General features: G+C 42.2%; 1 protein-coding gene across 1 annotated transcript in view; it reads right to left on the bottom strand.

Moving 5' to 3' along the window:
- Positions 1–240: 240 nt before the first annotated feature.
- TRAPPC3L (trafficking protein particle complex subunit 3L) overlaps positions 241–17,679 on the bottom strand; it is a 168,763-nt gene continuing 151,324 nt past the window's right edge. Inside the window, exon 6 of the mRNA XM_073575971.1 lies at positions 241–537. Coding sequence (XP_073432072.1) covers positions 418–537 — 120 coding nt within the window. The 3' untranslated portion in view covers positions 241–417. The remainder of the gene's footprint in view (positions 538–17,679) is intronic.

Below are 17,679 nucleotides of genomic sequence, written 5' to 3'. Positions count from 1 at the left end.
AGGGAGGCAGTGATGCACCAGTACTGCATTACTATTTATTCTCAGGGTCAGTGGTGGTCCCATAGCTCAGATACCCACCAATCATAAAGCAATATGCTATCATTTAAAATCATAACTTTGGGGGGCCAATGTTGTGTATTTTACCTTTGTCATAAATGCTTATTCATGGTTTTCTAGGGTGATACAAACAGTAGAATGCTATACCATCTTTACAAACAAAACTCTAGTAACGATGGAGTGTTGTTTTTAACATCATCATTTTAAGTTGTTTTTAATGTACACGGGAATGATATCACATTTGTAATGACAATCATTTTTTTAAACAATATTAAAGCAATTGAAAAATTACTTTTTATGTCTATATATTTAGCTACACAGATAAGAAAAATGTTCTTCTGGCAACTGAAAACATTTTGTTCATTTATTTTTCTTTGATTTCCTTTCATCAGTCTTTTTAAGAAATGTTATTCCTATTTCCGTGACATCATCTCCCTTGAGTCTGTCTTGCACAAAAGTGACATCAGCCGGTAGGTGGATCTATAAGAGAAAATACTTTATTTAATTTTCACATTCTTTTCTAGTCGGTAACAACATGAAAGAAAGATTTTACTACACTGTATCAGACATGGTAATGAACAGCATGGTTTGAAATTTGCTTTTCGTGTAAAGAGATTTCCGATCTTGATTTATACTGTATATAGTAAAATATATCACTTACTAATGCAGTGTTTTTAGCTAAAACTGCTATCTAAGAAGTATCATTTCTCCTTGCGGAGAATGACATGCTAAGCATGTTGAGGTAAGGAGACTTAAAGCCGCAAAGCTCCTCTGGGAAATATGCTAATTATGCAAATTGTCTCTTCAGAGAGGAAGAGGACTAGAATTCTAGTGCCACCTACTGGAAGTAGCAAACCTAAAAATCAATGTCGACCCTTTAACGAGCCTTGTTACATGACTTAGGATAAAAGCCAAGCCAGAATCTCAATTTGCAGACACTGTGTTTTGGGGTACCACCCCTCATCAGTGCAAAGTGTGAGATCTGGTTTGGCTGTGAGAGAGGCATCTGATCGATATCCAAGAAGTATCATTTCTCCTTGCGGAGAATGACATGCTAAGCATGTTGAGATGAGAAGACTTAAAGCCGCAATGCTCCTCTGGGAAATATGCTAATAATGCAAATTGTCTCTTCAGAGAGGAAGAGGACTAGAACTCTAGCTAAAACTGCCAAATGTATTAACCCCTTCATGACCCAGCCTATTTTGACCTTAATGACCTGGCCATTTTTTGCAATTCTGACCAGTGTCCCTTTATGAGGTTTATAACTCTGGAACGCTTCAACGCATCTTAGCGATTCTGAGATTGTTTTTTCGTGACATATTGGGCTTCATGTTAGTGGTAAACTTAGGTTGATCATTTTTGCGTTTATTTGTGAAAAAAACAGATATTTGGCGAAAATTTTGAAAATTTCGCAATTTTCAAATTTTGAATTTTTATTCTGTTAAACCAGACACAAAATAGTTACTAAATAACATTTCCCACATGTCTACTTTACATCAGCACAATTTTGGAAACAATTTTTTTTTGTTAGGAAGTTATAATGGTTAAAAGTTGACCAGCGATTTCTCATTTTTACAACAATATTTACAAAACCATTTTTTTTAGGGACCACCTCACATTTGAAGTCACTTTGAGGGGTCTATATGGCAGAAAATACCCAAAAGTGACACCATTCTAAAAACTGCACCCCTCAAGCTACTCAAAACTACATTCTAGGAGATTATTAACCCTTCAGGTGCTTCACAGGAACTAAAGCAACGTGGAAGGAAAAAATGGACATTTTATTTTTTGCACCACAAATTTTCTTTTATCATTAATTTTTTTCATTTTCACATGGGCTACAGGATAAATGGATTCTAAGATTTGTTGGGCAATTTCTCCTGAGTACACCGATACCTCATATGTGGTCATAAACCACTGTTTGGGTGCACGGCAGGGCTCGGAAGGGAAGGAGCACATTTGACTTTTTGAATGGAAAATATGATGGAATATTTAGCGCTTGCCATGTCGCGTTTGGAGAGTCGCTGTGCGCCTAAGCACTGGAGCTTCCCTACAAGTGACCCCATTTTGGAAACTAGACCCCCCAAGAAACTTATCTAGATGCATAGTGATCACTTTGAACCCCCAGGTGCATCACAAATTGATCTGTAAAAAAAAAAAGTACTTTTTTTTTCACAAAAATTATCTTTTAGCCTCAGTTTTTTCATTTTTACGTGGGCAACAGGATAAAATGGATCCTAAAATTTGTTGGACAATTTCTCCTGAGTACTCCAATACCTCATATGTGGTCATAAACCACTGTTTGGGCGCACGGCAGGGCCCGGAAGGGAAGGAGCACCATTTGACTTTTTGAATGGAAAATTCGCTCCAATCGTTATCGGACACAATGTCGCGTTTGGAGAGCCCCTGTGTGCCTAAACATTGGAGCTCCCCTACAAGTGACACCATTTTGGAAACTAGACCCCTTAAGGAACTTATCTAGATGTGTAGGGAGCACTTTGAACCCCCAAGTGCTTCACAAAAGTTTATAACGTAGAGCAGTGAAAATAAAAAATCATTTTTTTTCCTCAAAAATGATTTTTTAGCACGCTATTTTTTATTTTCACAAGGGTAACAGGAGAAATTGGACCACAAAATTTGTTGTCCAGTTTGTCCTGAGTACGCTGGTACCCCATATGTGGGGGGGAACCACTGTTTGGGCGCACGGCAGGGCTCAGAAGGGAAGGAGTGCCATTTGACTTTTTGAAATGAAAATTAGCTCCAATCGTTAGCGGACACCATGTCGTGTTTGGAGAGCCCCTGTGTGCCTAAACTTTGGAGCTCCCCCACAAATGACCCCATTATGAATACTAGACCCCCTAAGGAACTTATCTAGATGCATAGTGATCACTTTGAACCCCCAGGTGCTTCACAGAAGTTTATAACGCAGAGCCGTGAAAATAAAAAATCATTTTTTTTCCTCAAAAAAAAAAGATTTTTAGCCCGCAATTTTTTTTCACAAGAGTAACAGGATGAATTTGACCCCAAAAGTTGTTGTACAGTTTGTCCTGAGTACGCTGGTACCCCATATGTGGGGGGGAACCACTGTTTGGGCACACGTCAGGGCTCGGAAGGGAAGTAGTGACATTTTGAAATGCTGACTTTGATGGCATGGTCTGCTGGCGTCATGTTACATTTGCAGAGCCCTTGATGTACCTAAACTGTGGAAACCCCTCACAAGTGACCCCATTTTGGAAACTAGACCCCATAAGGAACTTATCTAGATGTGTGGTGAGCACATTGAACCCCCAAGTGCTTCACAGAAGATTATAACGCAGAGCCATGAAAATAAAAAATAATTTTTTTTTCCTCAAAAAATGATTTTTTAGCTCGCAATTTTTTATTTTCACAAGGGTAACAGGAGAAATTGGACCCCGAAAGTTGTTGTACAGTTTGTCCTGAGTACGCTGATACCCCATATGTGGGGGGGAAACCACTGTATGGGCACACGTCAGGGCTCGGAAGGGAAGTAGTGACATTTTGAAATGCTGACTTTGATGGCATGGTCTGCGGGCGTCATGTTACATTTGCAGAGCCCTTGATGTACCTAAACTGTGGAAACCCCCCACAAGTGACCCCATTTTGGAAACTAGACCCCATAAGGAAGTTGCCTAGATGTGTAGTGAGCACACTGAACCCCCAAGTGCTTCACAGAAGATTATAATGCAGAGCCATGAAAATAAAATAATTTTTTTTTCCTCAAAAAATGATTTTTTAGCTCACAATTTTTTATTTTCACAAGGGTAACAGGAGAAATTGGACCCCAAAAGTTGTTGTCCAGTTTGTCCTGAGTACGCTGATACCCCATATGTGGGGGGAACCATTGTTTGGGCACACGTCAGGGCTCTGAATGGAAGTAGTGACGTTTTGAAATGCAGACTTTGATGGAATAGTCTGCGGTCATCATTACGTTTGCAGAGCCCCTGATGTGCCTAAACAGTGGAAACCCCCCACAAGTGACCCCATTTTGGAAACTAGACCTTCCAAGGAACGTATGTAAGATGTGTTGTGAGCACTTTGAACCCCCAAGTGCTTCACAGAAGTTTATAATGCAGAGACGTGCAAATGAAAAAAATCATTTTTTTCCACAAAAATAATTTTTTAGCCCCCAATTTTTTATTTTCCCAAGGGTAACACGAGAAATTAGTCCCCAAAAGTTGTTGTGCAATTTTTCCTGAGTATGCTGATACCCCATATGTTGGGGTAAACCACTGTTTGGGCACATGTCAGGGCTTGAAAGGGAAGGAGCACCGTTTGACTTTTTGAACGCAAAATTGGCTGGAATCAATGGTTGCACCATGTCGCGTTTGGAGACCCCCTGATGTGCCTAAACAGTGGAAACCCCTCAATTCTAACTCCAACCCTAACCCCAACACACCCCTAACTACAGCCCTAACCCTAACACATCCCTAACCACAAGCCTAACCCTAATTCCAACGCTAACCCTAATTCCAACCCTAACCCTAATTCTAACCCTAATTCCAACCCTAACCCTAATTCCAACCCTAACCCTAATTCAACCCTAACCCTCTTTCCAACCCTAACCCTCTTTCCAATCCTAACCCTAACCCTCTTTCCAACCCTAACCCTCTTTCCAACCCTAACCCTCTTTCCAACCCTAACCCTCTTTCCAACCCTAACCCTAACCCTCTTTCCAACCCTAACCCTCTTTCCAACCCTAACCCTAACCCTCTTTTCAACCCTAACCCTAACCCTCTTTTCAACCCTAACCCTAATGGAAAAATAAAAATATTTTCTTTACTTTATTAGTTGTGCCTACCTATGGGGGTGATAATCGGGGGGTCTATTTACTTTTTCTTTCATTTTGATCACTGTGAGAGTGATCAAAATGAAAGAATGGAATCTGCAGCCGGCAGATTCGGGCGGGCGCACTGCGCATGCGCCCGCCATTTTCCAAAATGGCGGCGCCCATGAACCGGACCCGCCGGACACCAGGAGCGACAGGGGGACTTAGAAGGTGCAGGGGGAGGTGAGAGGGGGTGAGGGGGTGAGGGGGCAGATCGCCGCTGTCATTCAGTTGCGGGGGGGCGATCGCCGGGGGGGGGAATCGGTGTCTCCAGCCGTGTCCGATGCTACTGCAGCATCGGCCATGGCTGGATTGTAATATTTCATCAATTTTCATTGATGAAATATTACTATCGCTCTGATTGGCTGTTTCACTTTTAACAGCCAATCAGAGCGATCGTAGCCACGTGGGGGCGAAGCCATGCCCCCTGTGGCGAAGAACAAAGTCCCCTGTATCTGCGGGTCGGGTGACCTTTCAGTGACCTAGGTCACCCGACCCGCAGGGGGGCTTTAAAGTCATGACGCCACATAGGCGTCATGGGTCGTTCTGGCACGACTTTTCATGACGCCTACGTGGCATCAAAGGTCGTGAAGGGGTTAAAGGCGTTATCCCATCTTAAACTAAAATCTGCAGCAACTTTATATGACTGCAGACTTGTGAATTCTCACAGCGCAGGCACTGTGAGGATTCTCCGGTGCGCAGCCAGAGACAGTGACCGCAAGTATGCAAAATGAATTCGCAAGGCAATAATCAAACTAGACTGCTTCCGCCCTCGCTCAATACACTTGCAATGAGCTAGACCTCACTCATCTAGTCCGATTGTGGCTGGGAGCCTTCATATTGCATACTTGCGGCCATGTGACAGTCATCCGTAACATTCAGTGCGCACAAAGTGAGGATTCACAAGTCTGCAGTCACATAGAGTCACTGTAGATTTGTAGATTTTGATCAGACAACACTTTTAACACTTTCTTCTTAAATGTTGTCTTTACTATCCAAAACTACCAGGGGGATATGCAGGATTTTTTAAAGAGGGTTTGACTAGTACATAAAAGTTTGTAAAACAGATGGTATATAGTGCACAAGAAGACATACATACATGCATTTATGAGATAATACATATGTAATGCATACAGGGGCATACATGGGTGCAACCTGAGCAGTGGCTCAGGGACCTCACAGGTAAGGTAGCCAATTTCCACCTCCAAAGCAGGTGAAAATGTGCATTATGATGAGCTATTGGACTGCAAACATAGTGTTCTTGCACAGGGGGCTCCTTCTGTCTGTATCTGCCAGTGACACAAGAAGGGAAACAGTACTGTTGGATGATCCTCCTACAAGGAGGAATAAATTCACCTACCAGTTATTTTACAGAAATGGCAGGAATCCTGGAGCAGTGGCAACTGTCTCATCCACAGGTACTCCTATTACAGTACGTGGATGACCTTTTACTTTGCTGTCTGGACCAGGCGTCTTGTAAGGAAACCACAGTTTTGTTATTGTGTTCCTTAGCAGAAAATGGTTGCAAAGCATCATGTGACAAATTACACTACTTTAAACAGAAGGTGACGTTTTTAGGCCACTGTATTACTGAAGGCATTTGACTGGCGAGAGAAATCTTTCCTTACCCAGGTAACAAAATCTCTCCTTACTCAGGACACACCAACAGCTATGTACCTTTTTGGGCTTAGTATCCTATTGCTGGCCTAGGATAAGGTTTGCTTCCCAAATGATGCACCCCTCCAGGACTCTCTGTCATCAGACCTATAGCTTACTACTCAGCACAATTGGACCCGGTTATCAAGAGGGTCTCCTACGTGTGTCAGTGCTGCAGCAGCTGCTGCACTACTGCTAGGGATAGCATGTGAGATCACACTGACTTTTCCTTTGACAATTTACTGAATATGCAGTAGTATCCTCACATAAGGTAATCTAATTTGAACTACTCCTCACATTTCGGCACAGGAAGTAGAGCTTAAAAGTAGTATTCCTTCACATATGGGGTATCAACGTACTCCAGAGAAATTGCACAACAAATTATATGGTGCAATTTCTTCTGTTACCCTTGTAAAAATTAAAAAAATGGGGCTAAAATAACATTTTTGCGAGGGAAATTTGTTTTTTGTTTTTTTTTATTTTCATGGCTCAACTTTATAAACTTCTGCAAAGCACCTGGGGGTTCAAGGTGCTCACCACACATCTAAATACATTCCCTGAGGGTTATAGCTTTCAAATTGGGGTCACTTGTGGGGGAGTTTCACTGTTTAGGCACATCAGGGGCTCTCCAAATGCAATATGGCATCCGCTAATTGTTCCAGCAAATTTTGCATTCAAAATGTCAAGTGGCGCTCCTTCCCTTCCTAGCCCTGCCGTACGGCCAAGCAGTTGTTTTCTCCCACATTTGGGCATGCTCAGAAGAAACTGCACAACAAATTTTGTGGTCCATTTTTCCTGTTACCCTTGTGAAAATAAAAAAATAGGGTCTAAAGTAAATTTTTAAGGAAAAAGAGTTAAATGTTCATTTTTTTTCACATTCCAAAAATTCCTGTAAAGCATCTGAGGGGTTAACAAACTTCTTGAATGTGATTTTGAGCACCTTAAGGGATTCAGTTTTTAGAATGGTGTCACTTTTGGGTACTTTCTTTCTGTCATATAAACCCCTCCATGTCGCTTCAAATGTGAGGTGGTCCCTAAAAAAATGGTTTTGTAAATGTTGGAAAATGAGAAACCGCTGGTCAACTTTTAACCCCTGTAACTTCCTAACAAAAAAAAAATTGTTTCAAAAATTGGGCTGATGTAAAGTACACATCTGGGAAATGTTATTTATTAACTATTTTGTGTGACACATCTCTCTGATTTAAACGTGTAAGAATTCAAAGTTTGAGCATAGCTAAATTTTCCAAATTTTCACCAAATTTCCATTTTTTTCCACAAATAAACGCAAATTATATCAAAGAAATTTTACCACTATCATGAAGTACAAGTATGTCTCAAAAAACAATGTCAGAATCAGTGGGATCTGTTGAAGCGTTCCAGAGTTATTACCACACAAAGGAACAGTGGACCGAATTGTAATGATGGGCTTGGTCATTAACATGCAAACCACCCTTGGGGTTTAAAGAGGTTATGGAACCCCATTATATACACAATGTTAAGGAACTTTATCACTTATTAGGATGATAGTTTTATTAGCAACCAGAATGGATGTAATGCTTGATTTCTCCTGTAGTGTTGCTGTACTGAATTTCAACACTAGACTTTACAAATCACAGCTGATTATTAGTTCCCAGCTGTGGGACACACTATGATCATCTTATTTTCAGGGAATCATCATGATAAGGAAAGAATTGTCTACATCTCACACTTCCTGTAAATGAAACAATGATTTAAAGTGAACCTGTCATAATGTTCATGATTTCCAAACCACAGGAGACATGAATCAGAACCAGGCTGCACAATATGAGCCCGGTATGCTATCTACTTGGTAACTATTATATGTGGGAAGGATAGATGTAAATACTTATGTCCCCCCAAAAATTGAGAAAAGTATTCATGGAGTGATGCCTTTATTGGCTAACCAGAGAAATTATATTTGCAAGCTTTCAAGGCTCAGAAGGCCCCTTCATCAGGCATTTACTGAGAAGAGATGGCAACATTTATATAGGAATTATACAAGGACATGAGAGATGGACACAGTTCACACCTCCACAAGAAGGACTCCTGATGTCTGACAGAACACTTCCAGTTCACACCTCTACAAGAAGATCTTCAGATCTCTAACAGAACACTTCGACCTCATCTAAACGTATACATAAAACTTAATTTGATTTCCTTGGCCTATCTTTCAAGCATCTCTCATGTCCTTGTATAATTCCTATATAAATGTTGCCATCTCTTCTCAGTATATTTCCTGATGAAGGGGCCTTCTGAGCCTTGAAAGCTTGCAAATATAATTTCTCTGGTTAGCCAATAAAGGTATCACTCCTTGAATACTTTTCTCAATTTTTGGGGGGACATAAGTATTTACATCTATTTTTCTGGCCAACACGGTACCACAATATTATTTTGTATTGTACATGTGGGAAGGATAAGGCTATGTTCACACATGGTGTTTTTTTTGCTTTTTCGCGGCGGTTTTAACTACGCGATTTTGCCGCGAAAAATAAGCATCCTATGCATTCCTATGGGATTAAGCAATGTTGTGCTAATGCTGCGGTTTTTACCGTGGTGGAATTGCTTGGCAGTAAAAAACGCAGCATGCTCATTAATTTAGCGGAATCGCGGCGATCCCGCACCCACAGGAATGCATTGTTCTGCTTACTTTCCGCATGTGGCTGTGCACACCATGTGAAAAGTAAGCAGAACATTTGCAGATGGTACCCACGGTCCGGAGGAGAGGAGACTGTCCTCCGGGCTTTGGGTACCATATCCCTGTAAAAAATAGAATTTAAAATAAAACATATTGTTATTCTCACCTTCCGATGTCCCGCGCAGCCTTCCCGCCTCTCTCCACACTCCCGGTCCCAGTAATCCTTTGCAAGCGATGACGTCCGTTCTCGCGGGATCGCGAAGTCTCACGGTCATTCGCACGACGTCATCGCAAATGACCACGAGACGTCACGATCCCTCAAGAATGGACATCATCACGGTAATTCTCGCAAAAGATTACTGGGACCAGGAGCGTGGAGAGAGGCAGGAAGGATGTGCAGGACGCCGGAAGGTAAGCATAACAATTTTTTTTTATTTTTTACATCCTATCTTTTACTATTGATGCTGCATAGGCAGCCTCAATAGTAAAAAGTTGGTCACACTCGTCAAACACTATGTTTGACGAGTGTGACCAACCTGTCAATCAGTCAATCAGTTCTCCAAGCGATGCTACAGATCACTTGGAAAAAGCTAGCAATTCTGCAAGCTAATAACGCTTGCAAAATGCTAGTTTTTCCGCAGGAATATCGCGGGAATTTAAAATGCGATTTTCTCGCGGAATGGAATTCGGAATTCTCGCGGTAATTTCCGTGAGAGTTCCGCTACGTGTGAACGTAGCCTCAAACAAAGCTAAATTGTAACATTGTTTCAGTTGCCATCAGGTGGTGGAATGAGACATTACATATGATGCAAATGTTTGAAAATGCGGTCTGTGAGCAACACATTTTCTTTTTGATGTTGCTGTGCCATATCACCTTAATGTGACAGGATAACGCATTACGCTTGTCATGTTAAGACTCGCTACATCTGTACCTACAAAGTCAAAAAGTGGGTCTCTCACAGCAGACCACACCAGTTTAGACCTAATTAAAGAAGTTGTCTCATAGTATTAAAGCATAATTTTTAATAGTAAAACTACTAACATAGAAATGTAACCCTTATTTGAAATCCTCTCCGTTCTCAAAAAAAAATTAATTCTATAATGTACTGCTCATTGCTCAGGTTTCCTGTCTATGAAGGGCACACTTGCACGCTCTTTACTTTCCTGCAAGCATTGCTCTGAAGTTGGCCGTATTGCTGGATCCAGCCAGCTTAAGCCTCCCTGTACTCCTCTGATGCTACAAAGGCAAAGCTGCTTCTGCTATCCATATTGGGGAGGACACAGTTTGGACCAGTGGTGCGACCAAGCCTCGGATCTGAACTGTCAATTTTAAGGACTGCATCTCTTAATAAGTAAGCAAAATCCCGAGTGGCATAATAGCGATGTTCTTATGAAGAAGAAAGAAGATGATAGAACTTCTTTACACTAAAAAAATTATGCTGAGGACTAAACCAGTACAGTATGCACTGGTGCGAATAATAAACCTTGGTTTACAGCTCATGACTAGTGATGATCAAACACTAAAATGATTGAGTACTCAATACTCAAATCAAGCAGGTCGGACACTTGGACGGACTCAACTTGAATAACAAGTATAATGGAAATCTATGGGAAGCTCAAGCAATGTTCCGAAAGACCTATCCGGATGGTGGGGAGGTGGGGTAGGGGAGCAGGAAAATCGCTGAAATGAAGTGAAACAACCCTCAAATGGAAAGGGAACAGCATGGGGAAGACGCCTGGACGTATTTCTGACTCCCAGGTTGCTGCTGGACCAATGTTGTCAGAATATTATTCCAATTTTATGGAATCACAATAAAACATACAAAATTGAAGATAAAATGGATTTTACAGGAAAAAAATATTAGAAAACATTCTTTCCAGTATGATGACCAATATGCAGTTGAAACCAGAAGTTTATGCAGCGCCCTGTGTCTTTGCCACCAGAAAATGGTCAAATATGTACTCTGTTTGTGTTTTGTAAGTGATGGGAGTTATGCTTTCTCTGCTGGGACACACAAACACACCCAATTTTAGATCACTCCCTTACTTGTCTGAAGCTTAGAGCTTTGCAGACATACCCTAACAGGGAGGGGAGGAGTCGAGTTGTTGTTCTGTGAAGAAGACAGTGAGACAAGATGGAGATTGTTCAGGGGAGCAGTGACATGCGCTCTCCCCAGGAACAAGGCTGAGGAGAATCAGGGCTTCAGCCCCTAGGCCATCTATGCTTTTAGAGCCAGATGGCAAGCTGAGAGACTGTGAGGGTCATACAACCAACAGCAGAGTGTCTTCTTCCAGTAAGAGTACAGCAACCGAGGATCAGTGAAGGACTGTGCAAAAAGGAACTTGTGCTTCACACAGGATCCAAGCTGCAAGATGCCAAGGGGAGAAAACACAGTGAGTAAGTGGCTGTACTGGAAGTTTTAAACTCCAGGAAGCCTTGGTCCCTGAAGGGATTAGAACAGCAGGAAGTTTACACTGAGTCTTAGCAGAGAGAAGGATAACTCCCATCATGCAGAGCAGAATGTAAACCTGGTGAGAGTTGTAATTTCTCTTCTGAGCTGCATCTGAACTACAGTAAATGATAAAGTGACTTACCTTGCCTCCTGCCTTATTACTCCGTGCCATCTACTTCCATCACAATCTATGGGGGTCAGCCCTGGTTGGAGGGGGTTAAACATCCACACTGCCATCACCATCTACCCCCCCCATTGATCATCTGCAGTGCCGGCTATCCTACAATTGAACGCTCCAACTGGCTTTACGTACTCTCTTTCAAATTTCTTTTATTTTTACTTTATTTTTCAACCCCAATTTCACTGTTCCTGGAGCACAGGCACCGGGCACAGCTGCCACCCCGTGACATTTATATACTGTATACTATATAAAAAGACACATGAGCATCTTTTTATCAATGTCTGACATGAAATCAGAATAAACCCTTCCCGTTTTAGGTCAATTAGGATTACCATAATTATTAATATTTGCCAAATACCAGAATAATGAGAGTGAGAGAATGTTTTAAGGCATTTTTATTACTTACTGCAAAGTCAAAAGTTTACATGCATTCCATTAGTATTTGGCACCATTGCCCTTAAACTGAATGACTTGGGTGAAACGTTTGGGACATCCTTCCACAAGCTTCTCACAATAGTTGGTCAGAATTTGGGCCCATTCCTCCTGACAAATTTGGTGTAACTGATCCAGGCTTGCAGATTGCCTTGCTCACATCTGCCTTTTTCAGCTTTGCCCATAAATTTTCAATAGGATTGAGATCAGGGCTTTGTGATGGCCACTCCAAAACATTGACTTTGTTATCCTTAAGCCACTTACTTTGCTACCATTTTGGCAATATGCTTCATGTCATTGTCCATTTGGAAGACCCATCTCTGCCCAAGTTTTAATTTCCTGGCTGATGTCTTGGGATGTTGCTTCATTATTACCACATAATCTTTTTTTCTCATGATGCCATCTATTTTGTGAAGTGCACCAGTCCCTCCTGCAGCAAAACAACCCCACAATATGATGCTGCCACACTTGTATTTAACAGTTGAGATGGTGTTCTTAGGCTTTCAAGCTTCTCCCTTTTTCCTCCAAAGAGAACGATGGTCAATATGCTCAAAAAGTTCAATTTTAGTTTCATCAGACCACAGGGCTTGACTCCAAAAAGTAAGGTATTTGTTCCTGTGTGCATTTACAAACATTAATCCCGCTTTTTTATGTTTCTTTTAAAGTAATGGCTTCTTCTTGGCAGAGTGGCCTTTCAGCTCATGTTGATACAGTACTCGTTTCACTGTGGATATTGACAAAATCTTACCAGCTTCCGCCATCATCTTCGCAAGGTCTTTTTCTTTTGTCCTTGGGTTGATATGCACATGTCGGACCAAAGCATGCTCACCTCTGGGATACAGAAACCATCTCCTTCATGAGCGGTATGATGGCTAGACATTCCCATCTTGTTTGTACTTGCAATGATTGTACAGATGAACGAGGCGTCTTCAAGTATCTTGAAATTGTACCTAAGGTTGAGCCAGACTTGTGCATGTCCACAATTCTCTTCCTGATATCTTGGCCGATTTCTTCAGACTTTCCTATGATGCTACACAAAGAAGCAGTGCATTTCAGGTGTGCATTAAAATTACAAACAGAAGCTTCCAAACACATGACATCATCATATGGAGATTCCAAAATTGTTTAAAGGCATAGTAATCTAAGAATATGTAAACTTTTGACTTTGCAATAAGTAATAAAAATGCCTTAAAACATTTTCTCTTTCATTAGTCTGACATTTGGCAAATATTAATAATTATGGTAATCCTAATTGACCTAAACAGGAAAGGTTTATTCTGATTTCATGTCAGATATTGAGAAAAACATGCATAAAAAGTCTTTTTATATAGTGTATGTAAATTTCTGGTTTCAACTGTTTAAGGCATCATTAAAAAGAGAAAAGAAAAACAGACAAAACCCTGCCTCCTCCAACCCTTAATAGCCGAGCCGTCTCTCACCGTATTTTCACGTCACATATGAGTATAAAGCAATAGGTGAAAATATAAAAAATAACTTTTAATCAATCATTTAAAAGTACCAATCGGTGCGTCACCCTGTGAAAATAAAAAAGCAGCATACAGCTGCTTTGATCCATCTATCCATGGGGTGAGATTGTTCCTCTTTTATTATTCTCACCTGACTGTCAATTTTTGGTCCTTTGTGACCTTTTGGCCGAAAATTTGCATTTTTCTATATATATATGCAAAAGGGTCATGGCATTCATGGGAAAGTGTTCTCAACTGTTCTAAACCCATAGATGTTTTTTGTACACCCATATAGAGAATTCTTTGGGTGACCATCTATATCCCTTATTCAGGCTAGGCCGTTCTTTTCTTTTTTAAGTATAGACCTATATGCCTGATAAGCAGCTGTATGCTGCTTTTTTATTTTCACAGGGTGACACACCGATTGGTACTTTTAAATGATTGATTAAAAGTTATTTTTTATATTTTCACCTATTGCTTTATACTCCTTAATATTTTGGTGAGACTTATGTCAGTTTGTCTTTGAAACTGTCTAGTGCTTTATCTATCACGTCACATATGACTACAGTAGATGACATAGTGGAGGAGGAAATAAAACTACACCCACTGGTAGTCACTGGTAAAAGTAATTTTAACGTTTTACTACCTTATCTGGGCAAGTGGTGTGTGTGACATGGTCATACACATTCTGTTTCATTTTTGAAGGAGGGACTCTGAAACTTGCAAAGGCTTTGTGGACAATGCAAGAATTGCCAAAAATTAGAAAGAGGGACTGCAATACACCCTGGAAGAAATTTTTTTTGAATGAGTGCCGCATGATGACCCTCTAAAAATTTTGAGTGAGTGCTGCATAATTACCCTCTAAAAATTTGGAGAGAGTGATGAATAATGACCCGCTAAAAATTTGGAGTGATGCTTAATGACTCTCTCAAAATTTGGAAAGAGTGACAAATAATGACCCTCTAATAATTTGGAGAGTGACATAATAGCTCACTAAAAATTTGGAGATAGTGATGCATAATGACCCCCTAAAATTTTGAAAGTGTGATGCATAAAGGTCCTCTAAAAATGTGTCAAGCGTGACAAATAATGGTCCTCTAAAAATTTGGAGAGAGTGACGCATAATTACTCTCTAAAAATTTGGAGAGAGTGACAAATAATCACCCTCTAAAAATTTGAAGAGAGTGACTAATAATGACCTAGTTTAAATTTGGAGTGAGGGCTGCATGATAATCCTGCAGTTGAATTGGCTTTATGTTCTGCTGCTGTCGTCCGGTGGGGTTGAGAAGGCTAGGCCAATCCACACCTTGATCATATTGAGTGAGGGCCACATGTTGACTCATAAAGATTTTGAGTGAGGTCCAACTGATGACCCTACATTTGATTTGGCTTTGTGTTCTGCTGCTGTAATCTGGTGGGGTTGAGAAGTCTGGACCAATCCAGGCCTTGTTCATTTTGATAAGAGTCAGCCTGTAAGCATTTTCAGCTGATAGACAGATGCATCTATCAGATATTATGCCCCAGGCGGCACTAAAAACCGGCACTGACAAAACTGGGGCACAGTTCAGGTTGGATACAATAGTTATATGGCACAAAGGCGTCATTGAGATGCTAGTACGGTTGGCTTGGTACTTCTTCACCAACTTCAAAAACGTTTCCCTCCTTGCCAGACTACCCTGCGCATCAGGGCCTGGCACTGGGAGGGCCTAATAAAACTGTTCCAGACCTTTGATAGTGTTCCCTACCTCTGTTGGACCAGGTGTGTATCTCCCTTAGCTCTCCTCCTTGGCTGCCCAAGGATCTATAACCTCTGTCACTAGCTTTGTCACATGGGAAATTTTTTTTACTTATTGTTCGCCTAAGGCCTTCTGGTATTGCACTGTTTTACTAGCCCTAGGCAGGAAAGAGAGATGGAAAGTTATCTTTGTAGAGTGTAACACGTCCACAGCACCTCATAGCAACACAGGGCCAACTTTACCCACAATAGGAGCGCACGTCAGGTCCAAGGAGTCCCTCTTGGGATACGTTCAAACTTCACAAACAAAATAGAGACAGCGCTTCACAGGTTGGTGGATTTTACATCTCCTTTATTCTGCCTTCTGTGGCGACGTTCCGATTACTCAAGATCTTTCTCAAGCCCCCTTTGTAGAGTGTGTTAAGATGGATTAACAACTCGTAATCAATGTTGGCCAAATTGCGTATAATGCGAGGGTCATGGCAAAGGCAGCGGGAAATAAAGTCAGTCATATGTGCCTGACTCCAAACAGGCAAGACTTCCCTGTCCCCACCAGGAGGACAACTCCCCATCTCCTCCTCCACCTCCTCTTCAGCCCATCCACGCTGAACAGACAGGATGAAGATGGAGTGGGAAGTACCCTCTGTAGCGAAGGCAACCATCTCCTGTTCCTCCTCCTCCTCAGCATCCTCCTCCTCATTATCACCCAATCTATGCTGAGAAGATGCAAAACTTCTTCTTTACTTGTGAACAGAAAGTGTTTCCGTAAACAAGGAAGCAGGTTGGTTACTCTGATTGTGGCGTCATCACTGCTCACCAACTTGGTTGATTCCTCAAAGTTTTGTAGAACATCACAGATGTCAGACATCCATGCCCACTTGTAAGTTGTTCTGTGAGGATGCTGACTGGAATACCGACGGGCATGTTGTAGCTCGTATTCAAGAATTGCCTTGCTATTGTGGGCCAGGCATGGTACGGGTGAAAGCTTGCCAAATTTCAGAGCTGCCACAAGTTTACGGAGATTATTACAAAACACCATGCGTGTTTGTAGGTTCAGCAGCGAAAGCCACAAATCTGTCTGGTCTGTTAAACCTTTCAATCAACAACTCTGTTGCAGTGTGCTGTTTGTCACCTAAGCAAATTAGTTTCAGCAGAGCCTGTTGCCACTTCACCGAGGCAGTGATGCAGAGTTTCCAGCTTGTCACTGATATGTATGATAATTCAGAGATGGAGGATTAGGAGGTGGAAGGGGTGCAGGAACTGGTGTAGGAGGTGGCTGAAAATCTAATGGAACAAGGGCCCCAAATTCTCTGTGTCGGTAGCATGTGCACCATCTCTGGGTCCTACCTGGCCTACACTAGGCTCACTCAGTGTGCCATCAGGGAAATGTAGCGTCCCTGGCTGCAAGCACTTGCCCACATGTCGGTCGTAAAGTTTACCTTCCAAGTAAATGGTGTGCCTTTCCTGCATGTGGAAGACAGGGTGGTGCTAGGAAACATACTGTAAGCAATATATGCCATCCAACCAACCACCTGTTCGCACTATTCTGGCTTCAAGAGTGGTGTTCTGTGCTCCCCTGCAAAGTGGGACAGGAAGCTAGGTTTCTATTGATGAGTGTGTTTATTGTGCTCCTGAAGCAGGCACAGTTTCACCTGGCCCAAGGCCACGGCCTTTGCGTGTGCCATCAGCAAAACGTTAACTTCTGTCATGCCACCACTGTATACTCACCCGGCCTCCGCTCCCGCGCCGCAGCCGCGCCGCACACGGTGGTCCCTTCTGACAGTTTTGCGGCCGACGGCGTCTCTGCATGCAATGCACATGCACCGTAGGCCGCGACCGCGCCTCTCTCCTGTTACTTGTGCTCCGGCAATGCCCTGACCCGGAAGCACTGTTGGACCAATGGCAGACGAGACAGCGGCATATCAGGCCGTCCTCCTTTGAGGGAGGCGCCTGATCGTCGTGTTTGCTAGCACACTGGACCCCTGCTTCCTCGTGTACTCTCATCTCCTGCGGTCCTGCCTCCCGTGTTCCTGCTCCGTCCTGCTGTCTATGCTCCAGTCCTGCAGTCCTACTCCAGTCCTGCCTCCAGTGTTCCTGCTCCGTCCTGCTGTCTATGCTCCTGTCCTGCAGTCCTACTCCGGTCCTGTCTCCAGTGATCCTGCTCTGTCCTGCTGTCTATGTTCCAGTCCCGCAGTCCTAC

This window comes from Dendrobates tinctorius, unplaced genomic scaffold (assembly GCF_039654945.1).
Source record: "Dendrobates tinctorius isolate UK_male_01 unplaced genomic scaffold, ASM3965494v1 ptg000046l, whole genome shotgun sequence".
Taxonomy (NCBI): domain Eukaryota; kingdom Metazoa; phylum Chordata; class Amphibia; order Anura; family Dendrobatidae; genus Dendrobates; species Dendrobates tinctorius.
This window is presented reverse-complemented; position numbering and strand designations above follow the sequence as displayed.